This window comes from Apteryx mantelli, chromosome 5 (assembly GCF_036417845.1).
Source record: "Apteryx mantelli isolate bAptMan1 chromosome 5, bAptMan1.hap1, whole genome shotgun sequence".
Taxonomy (NCBI): domain Eukaryota; kingdom Metazoa; phylum Chordata; class Aves; order Apterygiformes; family Apterygidae; genus Apteryx; species Apteryx mantelli.
Window position 1 is genome coordinate 19,722,406 of NC_089982.1, and position 19,271 is coordinate 19,741,676.

At 39.7% G+C, this 19,271-nt stretch overlaps 1 protein-coding gene across 1 annotated transcript; it reads left to right on the forward strand.

Moving 5' to 3' along the window:
• The first annotated feature begins 2,697 nt into the window (after window positions 1-2,697).
• Window positions 2,698-18,869, forward strand: CYP2U1 (cytochrome P450 family 2 subfamily U member 1). Its single transcript, XM_067297021.1, has 5 exons — window positions 2,698-3,130; window positions 9,075-9,704; window positions 14,028-14,189; window positions 15,259-15,426; window positions 15,864-18,869. The coding sequence occupies exons 1-5, from the start codon at window positions 2,698-2,700 to the stop codon at window positions 16,040-16,042; spliced, it is 1,572 nt and encodes a 523-aa protein (XP_067153122.1). The 3' UTR covers window positions 16,043-18,869.
• The last annotated feature ends 402 nt before the right edge of the window (window positions 18,870-19,271 follow it).

Sequence of the window (19,271 nt, forward strand, 5' to 3'; positions counted from 1 at the left end):
ATAAATGCCCTGCAAAAAGAAATATTTGTGAGGATGTGACATGTGCTTTGACTAATGGACCACTGAGTGCAAATTTTTACTGCATCTATTATGAGTTACAGACACATATTTGTAAGTGTGCTAGTCTTATATGGAGAACTTTCAAGTATTTTGAATGTATTTGTGACAGTATTTTTTGTGAATAAAGTGCCTATGGAAATACAAATCCAAAAGTTGCCTACAAACTGAAATAAGGCATACAGAAACACAGCCCATACTTGAAGAGGATGGGAGGAAATTCAGTAATTATGTATAATAATAACTGGTCAACAGTGTAAGTGCTGATAAGATTCAAAGGCTCAGAAAGTTTGAATACAGAATATTGTTTTTGAATATACTTTGTTAATTTAAAAATTTCATGTTTTGGCTTGGGCCCTCATTTTGTAACTTGGTTATCTTCAAAGAAAAATGAGTTAATTTGAATTTGAACTGTTTTTACAAGCCCTGTAATGGTAAACTTTGTGCTGGTGGTGTTTTTCTATTTGCTTGTTTCATGGATTTTTTTTTGTCTGTTCAGAATTGAATCAGCAAATTCTTTGATTACTCAAAATGTAGGGCAAAACAGTTTGAGGAATAGATTTTGTTTAAGCACTTAAGTAAATAGAAGGTCATTTTTGTTACACTGATACTAGAATTGGGGAGGAATCATTTCTAAGGAAAGCATTATATTACTAAAGCTTGTATATGTAGTTATTGGGGCATATAGAATATTACAAACTTATTCAGGTTATATTTTACTGTTACTTTTTATGCTTTAAAAGGAGGCTTTTTGTTTTAATGTTAATTGGAAAAAACTTGACTTTAATGTTGCAACAATTTCTGTTATTAAGTAGAAGAATCGTTTTAACATTTCAGAGCAAAGTTTAAATTTGATTAGCACAGACACCTGAAATTATGAAAAACAAAGGTCTCATTTTGATAAAAATTAATGTGAAAACTTATCTTTGCACAGCCTAGAATTAGCCATATGCCACTGAAACCAATCTTTCAACTGCATATGGAGGGAAAAAGAACTTAATCTTGTTACTTCTCAAATAGACTGTGAAGTGAGACTAGATTAGTTTTATGTAAAGAAAATAGGTAAGAACTGTAATGTTTTTCCAGCTGGAAAAAAAGAATAGCTTAGCTTATTTTCAGACCGCAGAACTCAAAACTCTCCTTAAGATCCAGATTTAAAATGTCTTTAGTTTTAGCTAAATTTTCACCTGTTGTCTCTTGCTGTATTTGTCTAATAGCTGTTCCAAGTTATTTATAGATGCATATTTTTTGTGATCATTATGGTTAAGCCACTGAATTTCAGCCAAATGCTGACAAAAAAGCTGCATTCTGTTCTGCTTCAAGGTGATTTACATTTGTGAACTTAGTTTTTTCTACTTTGTTTCATCCATACCTAGTAAAATATCCTCCTGCTGCTTATACTAAAGAGACTGCTTCCAGTTGTCTTAATTGGAGGAAAAACTGATCTTGACAGTTTGAAGCTGTATGTATGCCTAAAATTCCTGTAACTTCTGTATAATTGCAATAAAACCTTTTTATATAGTTCAGCCACTATTTTAGAGCTACTTGTCATTATATACTTACTGTTCAACTATTAAAAAAAAAGCTTTTTATTTTTGGTAGGCACCCTTTGTTCTCTCTGCTTTTCTTTGTTGGAATCCTTTTATAGGTGGTGTACTGGCAACACTTTGCCCACAGTGCTTTTTTCTTTTAGTGAGGAAGTATTGGGAGTGCTGTGTGGAAGGATAAGAAGTACTGCAATCTCTCCTGTACAATTCTTGTAAGCTTTGATGGCAATCTTAGGCCTTGATCTGAGGAGCCTTTCTGCACTATCCTGCATTTGGTTGGTCAGCCTAGAGCTGAAACAGCACTTCAGGTAGTCATTAGTTATGAAAACAAGAAGTTTTGGTATATCATTTAAGAAGTGAGCTTCAGTATTTGGTAAGGGGGAGAAGCTTTTAAAAATCTCAGTGAAAATAAATGTTTGCATAAGTACTTGAAACTGAATAGTGTAAGGCTGTAAGGAAAAGTAATGGTTTATCACTGAATGGATACACAGATGCTTAATGAAATTTGATTTAAAAAAAGGGGGTGGGGGATTAATAGTCTCTAAAGCTGCCCTGAACATGCTTTCAAGCAATTTGATTAGTGTAATTACAAATACTTTACTGACAGCATACTTGGACGCTCTTCTGTGGTTCAGTGGTGATAGGTCAGCACCCTGTTAAGCTGGAGCACCCCATGGCTTGGATTTAGCTGAAGCTTGAAGTTGGTTTTTGTCAGTCCTTCTCACACCCTGTAAGAATTGAATAGCAGAATTAAACATGCAGACATGGCAACATGCAGATAAGGTAAAATGTTTTTGAAGTCTTTATGTGCCCCGAAGGCTTGGCCCAGGTCCTCAGGCAGGGCCTGCCGCCTGCCCCGGCCGCCCCGCAGCGGGGATTAAAGAGGCGCTGCCAGAGCGCGCAGATCCGCCGCGTTAATGCCCTATAATCTGCAGGCCGCTTTTTCTCCCAATTAACGGAAGCCGCCCGCGGCCCCTGTGGGCGGCAGGCCGCGGCCGCGACGCCCCCGCCATCTTAGGGCGGAGCGGGGCGGCGCTGCGCCCATAAGCGGCGGCGGCGGCGGCCGCCGGGCAGCGCGGCGCCGCCTGAGAGGATGGCGGCGGCGGGCGCCTGGACGTGGCTGCTGCGCGGCCCCAGCGTCACCGAGGTACTGCTGCTCGCCGTGTGCTGGCTCGGCTGCTACTGGCTGCTGAGGCGGCCGCGGCCGCCGGCGGGGCTGCCGCCGGGCCCCGCGCCCTGGCCGCTGGTGGGCAACTTCGCCTTCGCCCTGCTGCCGCCGCCGCTGCTGCGGAAGTGGGTGCTGGAGGCGGGGGGCGGCCGCAAGGGCTGCCCCGTCTTCTCGCCCCACGTCTTCCTCACCGGCCTCAGCGAGATCTACGGCAGCATCTTCAGGCTCTTCGTGGGCAGCCGCCCCTTCATCGTGCTCAACACCTTCGAGGCGGTGCGGGAGGCGCTGGTGCACAAGGCGGAGGTGTTCAGCGACCGGCCCACCGTCCCCATCGTCCTCATCATCACCCGCAAGAAGGGTAAGGGTCCCGCGGCGCTTTGCCTGCCGCTGCCGGAGAGGCTGCGCTGCCGCGGGTTCCCCCCCTCGCTTAGCGAGGCGAACGAACGACGTCGCTGCACCTGGCCGCGCGGCGACCGTTAGGCGCCGTTAACGATCCGTTACCGCGGGCGGCTGCGGTACGGCAGGGAGGGGGGCGCAGCGGCCGGCTCAGGTGAGCGCATGAAATCTTCGCGAAGGGCTTAATTTTGCAGCGCCGCGGCGTACGCGGCAAATGTCACGGAGACTGAAACGCCTGCTCGTTTTATCCCTGTTTACAGTAAAGGAAACGTGTCCCGTGTTCACGCAGGGACTTAGGAAATAGCAAGTCTCTCATGTGAGCCTTTCTGATTTTATCTTTGTCGTGACAAGAAATTTCAAACGCTTTGGTATTTGCGTGCTTCCCCGGTTCCTAGCAAGGTAATGCTGGTTAAGGGTGGGCTTTGGTGGAGTCCTGTAGATGCGCAGCCTGCACGCGAGTTAATGTTGCTGCGGTGTTGGCACCTAGTTAGTCTGCTTGTCAAAACTCACTGAGCATACCCTGGTTTTTGAATATGTCAAGCAACACATCCATAGAAGGCCACAAAAGTAGAGTTTAGTAGCTTACACACCAAAGAAAAGGGCATGAGAAGCTTAAACATATAATGGGAATATTGCAGTTAGAATTTCTTCCTGTTTAGACTTTAGGTTTGTAACAAGTAATAATGTTTGCAGAATATTTTTCTTTTTTCAGTTTAGGAGAGGTAGTGCAGGAGACTTGTTAACATGCTTACGATATTGTGAAACTTGTTTGTGTTATGCTGTCAAGGCTAGCTAAATGCATTGGTTGAGTGCCTGAGACTTGTTATTTTCAATTTCATACTGTGCCAGAATAACCCCGGTAAAGATGAGATGGAACTGAGGGACCTAGATTGTGTTTATTAAAAGGCAATCAGGTACCATAACTGTAATTAGTTTAAATGAGCAGATATTAGTCAGGTGCAGATCTTATTAGGGTGCAGTTGCTATTACAGTGCCTAAATATTTTTAGATTGTACAGTACGTTTAGCCAGGACCAGGGGGAGAAAAGGTGAAGAGCAGCTAGACGTTAGATTGATTTAAACTGTCTTGTAAAACTGCATGTTCAGGCTCATGGTGCATTTTTTTTCTCTCCTGTGCTGTAAATTAGGTATGTGTTTCTTGTTCTCTGTAGACAATTTCATATTAGCCTTGTCTGGTCACGATGACACAGGGGTTCTCCAACACCATCAATACATACTGCTTTTAAATAGTTCATGTCAATACTGAAATAAAATCTTTGGTAATCAGTTAACAGCCTCTGGGAGTGGATGCTCCAGGGGAGGCCAGAGGGTCAGGAGTCTCTTGTCCTAAGCTTGCTGCAGTGTGAAAGAACAGCAGTGGAAAGAACATAGCTCCCTGTGTTGTGCTATTGTAGAGACATTACACTGCTTTGCATTTGGTTTTATTTGGAAGGTCATCCCAGCTGCGTTCAGGAGACAGTTACATGATGGTCATTCAATTATCCACAAAACACATCAAGCTGTTACACATTGGTTATGTTAGTCAAGGCAACAAGTTGAATTACCCCAGATGTGGCAGTATTGTAGAATGAACCTTAGGTGTAGTGTAAAATACTCTACTGGGAAAAGTCAGCTCAGGTCCACCAAGGCTAGTAGGCCCCAGTTCAGCTTGGGCCTTGCTGGCCTTAAACTGACTGATGTGGAACTGTACAAATGTCTCTACAACACCCTCACAACGCCCTGGTCCCAGCATTCTTATTAAATCTGGGTCAGGGCTAGCCTAATCCAAGGCTCGGAGGGAGTGACGCCTGGAATGTGGAAGTGATTCTGCAGGAACCAGTTTTGGGCCAGGGCTGAGCCAAGGCTGCTGCAGCCTCTGCTGCAACCCAAACTGGGCTAGATCTGAGCTGGCTCTGGTATGAAGATAAGAAATCTTTGTACTAGTTGTCTGCTTCTACTGTGGTCAGGGATGCCATGTGAGGACTCTCGAGTTAGCTCTGTAAGGGCCCTGTTAAGATCTGGCAGAATAGCTGTATGTGCATAGCATCACTTCTGAAGCAATGACCTCTGGGGGATTTGAGCTGGCATTCGTTGTTGTGTTTGTGGCCCTGCTAAGCTGAAGGTAGTGGTTTCTGCTTCTGCATTTTGGAGTAGCAGTTGTGTGGGCCTGTCCATCCCTAGAGTGTGGGAGTTTGTCAGAAGCTGCTGGAAATTGCAGCCACTTTGAATGGGCTGTTTTGAGTTTAATTGTGGCAAATAGTAGGCTACTTAAGCTGGATCTGAAGCAGAATTATGTTATTTGGAAGGCAGTAGCTGCAGAACCAAGGGGCTAAAGGTGATGTGTGTTTTTTGAAAGCTTTGGGCTTTTGATTTTGTATATAGGAACAACATGACTCTTAAAACCCAACTTTCAGACACTGTCCATTAAAAGTATATGAGCTTATATAACACTATAATATTGTTTCCTTTGTGTGTAGTTCATAGGGGAGATGGATCAGCTACAGCTTCCAGCCAGAGGCCTCTTTAGTTTGAGCTGGGAGCCTCCTATGTTTGGTTTCGGTAGCTTATGGATCAGACTTTACTATAGGTCTGGATGGCAGCAGTTGTGTCCTTATTTACTAGGAAGGGAAGTGATAGAAGCAAGATGGTCCTGTAACTTCAGAGCTATGGCTCTCAACTTTTGTTCTACAATACTAGGTAACTTTGAATCAGTAAGGGTCAATTTAGATTTGTAAATGATCTTCACTCCATTAAAAAAAAAAAACAAAACCTTTTTGTTTGGTTTTCAGGCTTTATTCCATCCTATTGTGAAGAACTACTTTAGTCCTTACTGTAATCCAGGCTTACCCACATAAAAATTACCAGAAAGAGGAGATGTGACAAAAAGAGGCAATATGTTTAAGAAAATTCTAGCTTTTTGTATGATAATTTTTATTAGAAAGAGAAAAAACAAAAAAAAATTTATTTTAAAGTTTATGGGTACTCAAATTAATTTCCTTTCTTTTTTTAAAATTTGCTCAAGTAACTTTCCTTTTTAAAGTTAGTGGCTGGCTACTCTATTATACCATTTTCAACATGGTACTGTCTGACTAATATTTGTTGTTTTTTTTTTCATAAATCTACTCTAGTATGATAGAATTAAAAAGCATAGGTTTCAAGTCAGTGTAGCTTATTCTTGGCAATCTATTATTCTTATCTATTATTATTTCTTCTACTTACAGCAGTATAAACTTATGCTTCTGTTTTTTGGCTTATGATATAAAATAAGCAAATGTTACAGAAAATAAGTCCAGAAAATGTTGTGTGTAATTTTTATAATGCAGATTCAGATGAACAAAACCACGTAATAGTCAACATTTCCTTGTCTCTCTGTGTAACTCTCGGATAACATTAACCCTGAAATCATAAACCAATTAATTATGTTCAACACCTAGTTCCAACAGTTATTGCACTTTCTATTAATCCAGCCTAGGAACACAGCTACTGTTGTAAATGTGAAATCTGGTTGCAATGGGCAGACCACAACCGAAGGTGCCATAAAGGGGTCTGTGGCATACCTTTTTAACTGGTATAAATTTATGGGGGGATTTTGTTTTAAACTACATTTACTATTGTAGTTTGTCTTCACCCTGAGTTGACTTGTTGAGCATATTATGAAACAGGGAAGGGCTTATCTCAACTGTGTGTGGCTGTATTGTGAATAAGATGCAGATAATATATTCTGCCTGGAGGAAGGCAAAAAGAAGTATCAGAATAGCATACACTGTATTTCAGCAACTGTGTGGCAAAGAGGGGAGGACTTCTTGGCTGGATGGGAAGTGCAGTAAGAACTTAAAGGAGAATGGGGACATGAGTTCTTAACCAAAGGCTTTTGTGCAAGTATGCTAGATCTTCAACATGTATGGGGAAGGAGAAATATTGGAGTTTCTTTCTTTTTAGCAAAGTGTTCACAAACCAGTTCTTAGCATTCTCCAATAGTTTTGGGGTTTCAGAACTCCAGAAGATACTGTGCCATGGAGTGCCCGGTGCCAGACTGGGCTGGAAGGGCTCTCCAGATGTGCTGTTGTTCCTATTAGCTGTTCTGTGTAATTGGGAGGGACTTCTTTGCATTCAAGATAATTGATCTGTTTTCTTTCGTGATGGTATTTGGATCTTAAAACTAGTTTACCTAATGACAGAAAGGGGAAGAGGGTGTGGATGAATAATCTGTTTTGGAAATATTTGTTGTGGGATAGAAACAGTGATAACATGTTATTTTGTTCCAGAAAAATCTGCACATCCCCCTCCCCACTGCCAACAAAACCCTGAAAACCCAGGTTGGTTCTTGGTCAAATTCAGCCCAAAATATGCCTGTTTTTTCACTTACAATACTTGATGATACTGGTACTACCAGGAAACATTACTTGAGAAGGGTAATCTGAAAAATTTTTTGTTCTTTTTTTTTAAAGTGCTCGTAACAGATGATAGGTATTGGAATAAATTTTTCTAAAGCATGTTCTTTGTACAGAGTTCTCTGTTCTTTGTACAGAGAAAATTAAGTTCAGCTGATTCTCAGATTGTACAGACTCATCAAAATATTTTGCTTATTTTGTTTAGGACTTTTGAAACTAGGTCATGTGTTCATATTTTTACAATATTATATATAATATTATCTATTATTAATAGATAATGTAATCAGAAAATCTGACTATAAAGATACTGTACTATCTTTGTTACATTTAACTGTTCATGTCTTTTGGATTGCAGACTCTTCAGATTATAGTATCTCATTTGGCACATCCTTCTCTTTTAAATTACATAAACTACTTGTATTACATATTTATAGATTTCTTATTTATTCTCCTTTTTGTATTAGGGGCTATGAACATTAAGTCCCACTCCCATTAATAGCAATGTAATCACTTTAAATATTGAAAAATGGCATATCTTTCTGTTGCTAATTTCTTATTTCTCTTCTGTTTAAACTTAACGTTAAGATCTGCAGTTGACAGAAGAATTGATGTTGCTTTTGCAAACATCAGATTTTTTATTTCTAGAAAAAACTGATGTGATGTCACTTTACTAAAAAACAAAAACAAGACTAACTCACTTTGATGGCTTTAAACTTTCTCAGGTTAACCGTGTTCAGGTATCGGCGACTGGAGTACATCACAAATAGCTGGTAGTATATTTTAGTTATGTAGCAATATCTGTGGTGCAGTTTGTTAATCTAACAAGATGTTCCTGTTTGTAAGGGAACAATGTTTATATTTGAAGCTAAGGCATTGCATTCAAGTTGTACATCATGATGACACATTCATGAGAACATGTGCCTAGAGGCTTGAAAATTGTAGAGATGCAAATCAAATATGTTTTCACCAAGTCGCTCTGAATCTGCCTTCATCTTTGCAATTTGTTTGCAGCATACATATTTTGTACTTTAATTATAGTTAAAGAAACACGTTACTAGTAATAGAAACACGTGCATACACAGTGTTGAGAAGTTTATGTAACACGAAGGGGAAAAGAAATGCAAAACAAATTGTGTTTAATATCTTGCTATTCTGCCCTGCTCATGGAATTTGTTTCAAGACTTAGAAAAGAAAATTTCCTACAAAATTGTTATTGTTTGTAATAAAGCCTCTGTAGTACCTTTTTTCCATCTATTAGTGTCTTGCAAAGACTAATAAAACTATTGATGTAGCTATTATATTCAATTTATTGTTCGGGAAAATGAGGGATGGGATTTCCCAAGGCTGCAAAAGAAATTCTGAAGAGCTGATTTCTTTCTCTAGCTCCTAGTCCTGTACTTGGACAGATTTGCCATATACCTTTTCCCCCTATCTAGCTCTTGGGTTGCAGGCCTGTTTAACTATGCTCTCTTGAAAATAGAACGGCTTGGTTTCAGACTCTCCCTTTATCTTCTAGGTGTTATTTTTGCACCTTATGGCCCTGTCTGGAAGCAACAGAGGAAATTCTCTCTCTCAACACTTCGTCATTTTGGAGTAGGAAGACATAGCTTAGAACCTAAAATCATCGAGGAGCTGAAGTTTATAAAGGAAGAAATGCTAAAGCATGGAAAGGATTCATTTAATCCCTTTCCAATTATTCGCAATGCAGTGTCCAATGTTATCTGTTCCATGACTTTTGGAAAGCGTTTTAACTACGAAGACATTGAGTTCAAGACCATGCTGAAGAACATGGCCCGTGCACTAGAGCTAAGTGTGAACAGCTCTATGATCCTGGTCAATATCTGCCCTTGGCTGTACTACCTTCCCTTTGGACCTTTCAGGGAACTTAGACAAACAGAATTAGATATTACTGCTTTTCTAAAGAAAATAATTGCACAGCACAGGGATACACTGGATGCAGCAAATCCCAGGGACTTCATTGATATGTATTTTCTCCATGCAGAAGAAGAGAAGAACAAGGAGAGCAGTTTTAATGACGACTACCTATTTTTTATCATTGGTGATCTCTTCATTGCAGGCACAGACACCACTTCCAATACACTGTTGTGGTGCCTGCTCTATATGTCTCTCTACCCAGAAGTACAAGGTAAGACTATTTTCATTCTAGGTGTTTTATTCCAGACTGGAAAACTCCTGGTGATTTTCAGATGTATTTTAGCAGGAAGACATGGAAGCAAACAGGTAAACAGGAACAATGTAGAGGTTGTTTGAAGTTCATGCATGTGTGTATGTATAATTTGAAAGGTTGGTATATAATAAAACATCTTCTGTAGTCCTGCTCTGTTATGATGATCTTTAGATTACTGCTGTGTAGTAACAATCTAAATTGACCTTTTTGCTACATCTCTGCATTTCTTTTGGTTTGGGACAACTTCATCTTTTTTCAGTAATTCAGGGGGAACTTGGCATGTTTTAAAAGCTTTGGCAGTTGTGACATTTCAGGTCTGTAGTTGCTTCTAATCATCATTTGTCAAATGCTTTATGAATTATTTAGTAGTGATATAAGGCATACAAGACATGTAAAATACATAGTGGTAAGGTCTGCTTTTAGACCTCTCTGAGCGGGGAGGTTCCTGAGCCTAGTGGCAGAGTCTGGGGAAGTGAAATACTACCCACTGTAGAGGAAGATCAAATTAGGATCAGTGTAAGGAAACTGGACTTACAGAAGTCCGTGGGACCAACTGGGATGCAGCTGAGGGAGCTGCTTGATGTAGTTGCAAGGCCTTTTCCTATCAGTGTTGAAAGGTCATGGCGGTTGGTTAGGTTGCCGATGACTAGAAAAAACACAAATGTCATGCCTGTCTTCAAGAAGGGTAATTATTATTGCCCTCTGTTTGGCACTTGAAACTGCATCTGGAGCACTGTGTCCAGTTCTGGGCTCCCTAGTACAAGAAAGACATTGCCATACTGGAGCAGGGCCACTGGAGGGCCACCAGCATGGTCAGGGCTGGAGCAGGTGGCACAGGAGGGAACTGGCTTTGTTTAGCCTTCAGAAAAGAAGGCTAAAGTGAGACCTTATGTTGGCTATAACTACCTGATCAGAGGATACAGAGAAGATAGAGACAGACTCCTCCTGGAGCTGTGCAGTGAAGGGAAGAGAGGCCGCAGACACAATCTGCAGCAAGAAAATTCTGATTAGACACTAGGAAATTTTTTTCACTATGAAGGTGCTCAAACACTGGAACAGTCTGCTGAGAGAGTTATGGAATTTCCATCTTTGGAAGTATTCAGAACTCAACTGGATATGGTCCTGAGTGGTCTGATCTAACCTCAGAGTTGGATCCAGCTTGGTAGTTAGCCTTGCTTTGAGTGAGGGTTTGGACTAGATGACCTCCAGAGGTTCCTGGCAACCCAGATTATTCTGTGGCACTATGATCAGCTTGCTACTTGTGATGGAATTCTAAAAACTGCCTTGTAGAGAGTTGTGGATAGCAGAAATACCGGTGTTATTGGAGACATTACAATATTAAAATAGTACTTGATAGAGTTATTTTTCAGGATTTCTTAAGTTTCCATCTTCAAAGACTTAAAATTAATTTTGGTTAAATTTTTTTTTATACTCACTCTTGTTAAAGTGCACATGGTTGCTAAGTCAGTATTTTCTTTAGTAAGCCTTGAGAACTGTATTTGGAGCAAATTTAGATAGTTGAATTTAATGAAAATAAAGCAACTGATTTAGGAACAGCTTCTCCTGAAGTCACACACAACAACTGATTCTTACTGAAAAGATTGTCAGGTGTATGCATGCTGGAAAGCTTGGCAGGTGGACAGATTCTACTTAAGTAATTCTACTACAGTTTATACTAGTGAAACATTTCTCCCAGAAACCACTGCTTTAGCCAGGCTTTTTGCTAACCTGAAGTGAAGAAGGGTAAACCTCAAGTTATCTGAAAACAGCATAAACCTGGAATACTTTTATCAAGTTCTCTAGATTTTGGAGTATTGCAGCCACTTTGCAAATTAGCAAATAGATGCTTGTTTACAGCATCTAGCTATCTGGAATGATCTCCTTAAATAGGTCAAGATCATAGTTAATTATACAAAGTCAACGCAAATGGTTGAGCAAAGATTGCAAAATAGGGCATCAGTTCAGTGTATGCAGGCGATAGAGTTCACTGAGGACAAATCTTTAGTAGTATTTTATTGCATGGGCTTATTCTTTTTCTTTTAATGGTACCACATTATCACTCTTAACTTGACAGTTAGGCAGTTACATGTATTAGATATGTTCTAAACTACCCAAATGAGATTTAGAAGGGTTTTGTCTTTCTTTTTAACCCCCACCCCTACTGTCTGCTACTATATATGTGCCTGTTATTTTTCTCTCTTCTGCTGGTTTCTAACACTTCTAACCTCTCTGATCGCCCTTTCCTTATGCTGTGGCTCTTGTCAAATAATGTGATTAAGCGCAGTACTCCAGGGTATGTGTATCACTCAGTTATATAATGGAATTTTCTTATTCCAAGTATCCTATTCCTTACGTATTGTGATTGCTTGGGAATCAGATGTGGCCCTCATTTTTTTTCTGGTGGTATGTTTCTCTTATCCCCTAAAGGAAATACCAGAATTGCATAACTTTCAGCACTAGCAAATGTTACAGATGGACACTTTCTGGAAAGGCAAATGGTGGGTTATGGGGGGGGACGGGGGGAACAGGACAACTTGTTTGTCTGTGGAATCCAGTTTTGCTTTTTATTTGGGGTTGGGGACATGTGCATGGAAGCACATATGGAAAATCATTGAGGAGTGAGATTTTGATTTGGTCTGTCCCCTGACTTAGTTTTGGTCCTTGAGTTCTGAAGATCTGTGGAAGTAAATAAGATTTATTTATAAATATGTGTGTGTGTATGTGTATATGTATATAGTGGAGCAGTTCAAATAACATGCTATTAGCTGAGGAGTCTTGGAGGCTCAGTTTTTGCAGTTGGTAATGCTAGTAGCAATTTGGGTATTTTCTGTATGATTCCTCATATCTTTGCAAAGTCCTAAGAACTGTTGTTCGGGATAAAAGACTTGTGTGACATTTGGCATGAGACATCCACTCTTTCTAATTAAAAAAAATTTTTTTTTGAATATAGAAAACTTTCCTTGTTTAAACCCCTGTGGGCATGCATACCTGAATCCAGGGCCGTAATCTGTCAGTGACAAAAGCAGCAAAAAAACCCCAAATCGGATACCAGAGTGCCATCGCTATTAGCAAATTTCTTTTTGCTGTGTGTTCCTCATACAAGAACTTGTTTCCCTAGCAAGCCCAACAGATGGCAGCAAGTGTTTGTTGAGCACAATCAGTACACTATTTTTGAATGCTTTCCATGTCTTTGAAAACAGAGAAACTTCTTGCATTAAGCTTTTACTTAATCTTGAATCAGTGCTAGGCAGAGAGGAGAACAAAAGCTCAGAAGTACAAGCAGCCTGGATTCTGAATCTTAGAACCGGCAAACAGGACAACCACAAAATACTCAGGGTATCAAGAGTAAAAAATGAAACTGACTTGCATTATTTTTGATTAACACTTAGTATTGATATGTTCCCCTCTTTCAAGATTGTCTTTTGCTTATGCAGCCAGATTCCAAGTTACCTGGAATAAAACTAACATTGTCTTGTACAAGAGTGAAGCAAATTTTGCATCTTAGAAACTTCTATAAAGAGAATTGCTTGTGTGCCGAGCCTTTAGTGAGATGAAAGGGTTAACCAATAATTTGACACTTTGCCTTGGATAAATGAGAATGAAAATTAGGTCTCTAACTCCTGTTTTTCCTTTGCAGAAGGTCTGTCTGGGGGAAGGAGCCTTTTCTGATGCCTTCCTGGGTATTTGAGAAATAGCTGACTTGAGGTTCGGTGAACTGAGAGTAGGAAACGGCAGGAAGAAGTTGCATAGCTTTATTGCATGCAGTATTAGACCACAATTCCTGCTCCAGAATGAAATCAAGCAACTGCATTACAAGCTTTCCCGTCTCTTCACCCTCTTTCAATTCTGAGAAATGGTTCTTTCTAGGGACCAGAAACCAGCCCAGGCATGCAGTACATGCAGCCTGTGATCCTTCTCTTTTTGTTCTTTTTGATGCAGGCCAGAAACTTGGTATTTTCACCATTCAAGTTACCATAGAGTTACACTGCAAGCTAAGGTTATGATTACATTTGGAACTGGAATAAAACTTTTTCTGTACTTTTCCGATATAGAAGTGTCTGACACCTGAGTTGTTTTACTCTACTTGTCAAGATTGTGCTTGGTTGCTTTGTTCTTAACTGAGTCTGTTCTTAAGGCTTCTGTTGGCATAGTTATTTCAGTTAGGGATGTGTCTTGCAGTCATCTTTGACAAACCTGTGTAAACAATGATGCATAGACAAGTGAAACTGAGGTAATGCCTTCTCACTTACTGTGCATCTTCTTCTCAATCCCTTTGAATAGAGAAGGTTCATGCAGAAATTGAAGCAGTTTTAGGACGTGACAAAGTTCCCTCTCTTGCTCACAAGGCTCAAATGCCCTTCACAGAGGCAACCATTATGGAAGTGCAAAGGATGACTGCAGTTGTTCCTCTTTCTATCCCTCGAATGGCCTCAGAAACTGCTGGTAAGCATTTGTAGAGACTTGTTAATACAGTATTTCTTCTGTGGGTGAACATCTGATGGGCCGTCTAGTGAGGTTGTACAAAGACCTCATTTGTGTCTTAATATGTGTAACCCATGTATGTAAAATGTCATTTACTGAGAATAGGTGGGCTTGAGATACTCACATAGTTAAGCAGTATGTTTGACCTAATATCCACAACTTTTCAAATTTAGAGAGCTTTCTTTTCTGGGGGTTGGATTTTGTTGACTAATTCACTCAGTGGTAATTGAAAGCTGAGATTCCTCCTTTGCGCTTTATACAGCAGAGAAGTTTCTGGCCATCTGCCACAGAGCCTTGAAAATAGTAATTGGGAGTAATTGGTTTGCTAAGCTTGGAAGGCATATACTACTGAGCTCCACATCTACAGAAAACAATAATAAATACCCTTTCCAAAGTCTTTATGTTGGCTATATGCTGTCATAAATATAGTTGAGAACTGGCTAAAGTCAGTGGGAGGTGGCAATACTTTGCCTTCAAATGCAATCCTGAATTGATCTGCTTATTTAACTGTTTTGGTTTACAGGACAGTGAGATGCAACTGAAATTAGTCTAGTCGCTTCAAAATCCGTTTTGAGATTACTTATCCCTCTTCCTTACTCTCTGTCTTCACTGTGATGGGGCACTGTGACAGCACAGGAACAGGAGAAAACTGGGTCAAAACACTTCCATTCAGCTGAGTGCATTTCTAATGATTGCTGCTGCTGTGATATTGGCACACTGAATGAGGCTTTGGAGAAGAGTAATGTGAGTGAGGCTTCTGTGCTCCCCTTTGCCTGCAGGGAGCTGCTGGCATAACTTGGTGTCTTTCCAGCTGCTCTGACCTGCTGTATGCTGACCCAGCGTGTCTAGAATTCAGGTGGCAGCAGAGGTCACCTTTGCACTTCTGCCTTAAGCTCCTGCTCTGTTTGCAATCTACAGCTAGGTATTCCTGTTGTTATTGTGAAGTATTCTAGCCCTCCTTTAAGTATAAAAGTCTCCTCTGTTTGCTCCTAACCTGTCAGATCCTCTGTCTTTGTGCTTTTGTTTCAAGTGCTGCAAGGATATACTATTCCTAAGGGCAGTGTGATTGTGCCCAACTTGTGGTCAGTACACAGAGATCCTAATATTTGGGAGAAACCAGATGACTTTCAACCAACAAGATTTCTGGATGAAAATGGCGAGCTAATTAAGAAAGAGGCCTTCATTCCTTTTGGAATGGGTAAGATATACAAATGCACTCAGTAGGTTTTTTTTGGGGGGTGGGGGTGGGGGGAAGGGCGCGTTATTTTTTGAAGTGTAGGGCCTTGAAGGCGTGAAATTTAAAAGGGACTCATAGGACTAACTATAGAACTTGTTTTATTATTATAATTGGTGACTTGCAAAATAGAGTAGTTGGGTTTCTAAAAGCTCCAGTTGCCTAGCAGAAATGAGAAATGATTAACAGTACTTTGATAACGAAGGTAAATGCTGTCCACATGAAGCAGTAAAGCTGAGCAAGGCTCAGACTCAAATACTGGAGACCAAGGCTTTGGAAGTTTGTAACTTGTAGCTTTGAGTCCCTCTCAGTTTGGAAGGTGTTACAGGAATTGTATGTGTGTTAACAAATGGATCAACAGTATAAAAACAGTAATATGTCTCTTTCTAACTGTTCTTTAGGTAAACGTGTGTGCATGGGAGAGCAGTTGGCAAAAATGGAGTTGTTCTTAATTTTTGCAAGTCTCATGCAAAGTTTTACATTTTTGTACCCTGAAAATGCTACAAAACCATCCATGGAAGGAAGGTTTGGTCTAACTTTAGCTCCATGTCCATTCAAACTAATAGCTTTGAAGAGATGATAACAACATCAGAAAAGATTAAATGAAGAAATACTGCACTTACTAAATTCCACTTTATTTTGTTTCCAGCTTATTATGCTACTTCCTTTCCAGAAAAACACCAACTACACAGACTTTCATAATCAGTGAGAATGATCCTTAATACTTCCGGAAAGAAAAGGTTTTATGTCAGCTATTGCATTCCACAAATGAACTGACAACACTGTCGTTTGCAATTTGATATTGAAAGTTGCTGGATTCCCCCCCCACCCTTGTCTGTAAGCTATGACTGTCAGTTTGTCAAATGCTAATTATGGGAGAATGGTCCAAAGCATATGTTAATGCTTTAGTGAATAATAATGGTTATTTTGGTAAAAGCAGTGCATAAGCATTTAATTTACCAAGTGAGTGAAGGACATGATCTAATACCAAAGCATTAACGAAGAAGAGGGTATTAGCATTTTCAGTGTAAGGAAACACTGTACCTGAGTATAAATAATGACAAATTTTTTTTTAAATGACTAAATGACACTTCTTTTAATCTTGGAGGATTCTTTCTTGGAACTCATGGACTGGATCAAGTCAATTCTGATTCCTGGATCCAAACATTCTTGACTATTAGGGCTCACTGTAAAAATGCAGGTACCAACTGGAAAAGCCCATACCGTATTTGCTTGCTTGGGGCCATGAAAGGAGTGCTTCGGAGTCTGGATGTAGATATTTCATCTCAGATAGAAATGAGAGCTGATTTCCCTAAAAAGAAGCAATAGAAGTCTCTTCTCTCTGGCTGACCGACTCAGAGCTCTTCACAATGGCCAAGCAGATGTTCAAGAGCACATCTGTGCTGTCACTTCATGTTCTCCGTGGGCCGCATGTCGGTGGTGGCGGCCTGTATTCTGGCTGCAGACCGGCAGGCTGCTTATTGGGGAAACTGGCATATGGATAATACGAAAGTTGGGCCTTGCACTCAGGTTCTGCCTCTATGGGCAGTGTGGACACAACTGCCACATCTGGAGTTGTATTTCAAATACGGCATCAAAGGCACTGCAGATGTAGCTCTTAAATCTTTAGGCATGGAAAATGAGGGATTTGACAAACTTGAGGCTTGACTGTAGAGGCTCTCTCTTTGTTATCTTGCATATGGAGTCTATAAAGATCTTGCATAAAGGTCTATAGTTGGTATAATATATCAGTGTCTTACTCTTTTCTCATGCAGAGTTTTAGGGCTGTTTAGCCATATTAACTAACCATTGGGGAAGCCTATTGTTAAGTATTTCAGAATGGAACACTTGCTGTGCATAAGCTTGCCTTTTATTTGAAAGATCTCTCAAATGTTTAATCTTCTGGGGGTCAGGCAACAATTAACCTTTAAGTAATTGTTCTTAATCATCTTGAAATCTCTATACACCTTTTGATTTAGCAGAACTTCAGAGGAAATAAATCCATATATACTCTTCAAGGGAAGTCATATTTCTGTCTTTTTTTTTTCCCCCGCTGGAGATCTAGACAATGCTAGCAATCCTAGTATTGTCTAACTCCTGATGTTAAAATTACAAGACTGTAATGTGAAATTGACTGTAAAATGGAATTGGATAGTCTGTAGCAGAAACCAAACCTAAATTCTAAAAGAAAATTCAACTCCTGAAATTTAAATTACCTCTGTTTTTGTCACTTTTTCACTTGAAGCTTTAAAAACCAGGTAGTGCCTAGCAAAGACTATAAAAGTTACTTTGGGTATAAGGTTTTCTGTTTGTTCTTTTGAATAACACAGTGGCTTAATTTCTGAATGATGAATTTGGTTGGTAAGGTACTGTACTGTTTGTGCAAGAACTTCCAGTGCTTATATAAGCTAGCCTTTCACTTTACAGGTTAGTGCATGCTTGTGTTAAATACCTGTGTGAAATTTTTTGAAAACCCCATAGCATAATAAAAAGTTAAGTTAGTACCAATGCTAGTTATACTAACACTAAGCTTTGCTAAAAGCTGACAGCATGGAATAATAAGTGTTTATTTCTTAATATTCTACAAGGAATAAGTAGGTTCCAGACGGTTGGGATTTTTGTCTGGAAATCTTTAAAATAGTAATGCTTAATTGCGAAGCTAAAATTAAATATTGATAATATTTATCTTTCGGTTGGAATGTCTTTTTAAGCAGCATAGTAATCTTGATGTGCAACTGATGATTTATGTAAAATACCTGTCCTTTTAATCAATGAGGACACATTTAAAAAGCACTTTAGTATTTTTTTTTAAAGATTCCAAGGAGGATACAATTCACATAATCTCCTAGTCTGTGAAACTGTAGATATTTGTGCTTGTTTTGCCTGTTGAATTTAGTTTAAAATGCCACCTTTGAAAATTATCTTTCTACAAATGGTACCTTGAGAGTGCAGGTTTTGGTGATACCTATAATCGAGCACTGCATAGTGCAACAAGCTGAAAATACAAATATGAAGGTGCAATAGTGTTAATGTCTGCCAGAATGCAAGGTGCTGGCAACAAAAAATATACATATATGTATTCCAGATATACTGAAATTTTCACAGGAGGATGCCATGAAAGTGCCTAAACTGTAGGATAAAAGCAGTGAAATGTTTTTGGTTGTAAAAAATGTGTAGCCATTTTTGGTAGACTGTAAGTAAAGTGGTGACAGATGCGGGTTTGTATTGTAAATGTATCCCTCTCTTCCCTTTTTTTTGGACAGAATTATCTCAGAGGCCTTATTGAAGTATGTGTGTTTATATAACTGGATGTCTATTTCTGAATGCTGAAAGTGTCTGTATTTCTAAATATGACTTCAGGATTTGCTTCAGTATCATTTTATTTTTAATAAAGTAATTCCTAAGTAAGTGTTTGACAGCTTTGCCTAGTCATTTTAATGAGATCCATTTGCTGGCTAAGCTTGTGATATTTGATGTTTTACATAATATAAAAAAGCTCTTGAGTGACAGGATGTTACAGAATGTTTTGGATAGTAACAAGCAGAAGGAATCAAGGAGGTGGGGAGATAAAGTGAGGATGGGAACATATAGCAGGCATGTTATGGGCAAATAATAGAAAGAGTATGTCTGGTCATTCTCTCAGTACAGTCTTAAAAACATTTACTCTGAAAGAATAAAAGGCAGAGAGAGAGAATAGTGGAGAGGGGAAGACGGAACAGAGGTGAGTTGCCTCCGCGAGGAGAAACAGTCTGAGGAATGGGGTGAGAGAGAAACAAAACAGCTGGCAGCATGGGGGCGCAGTGTGTCAG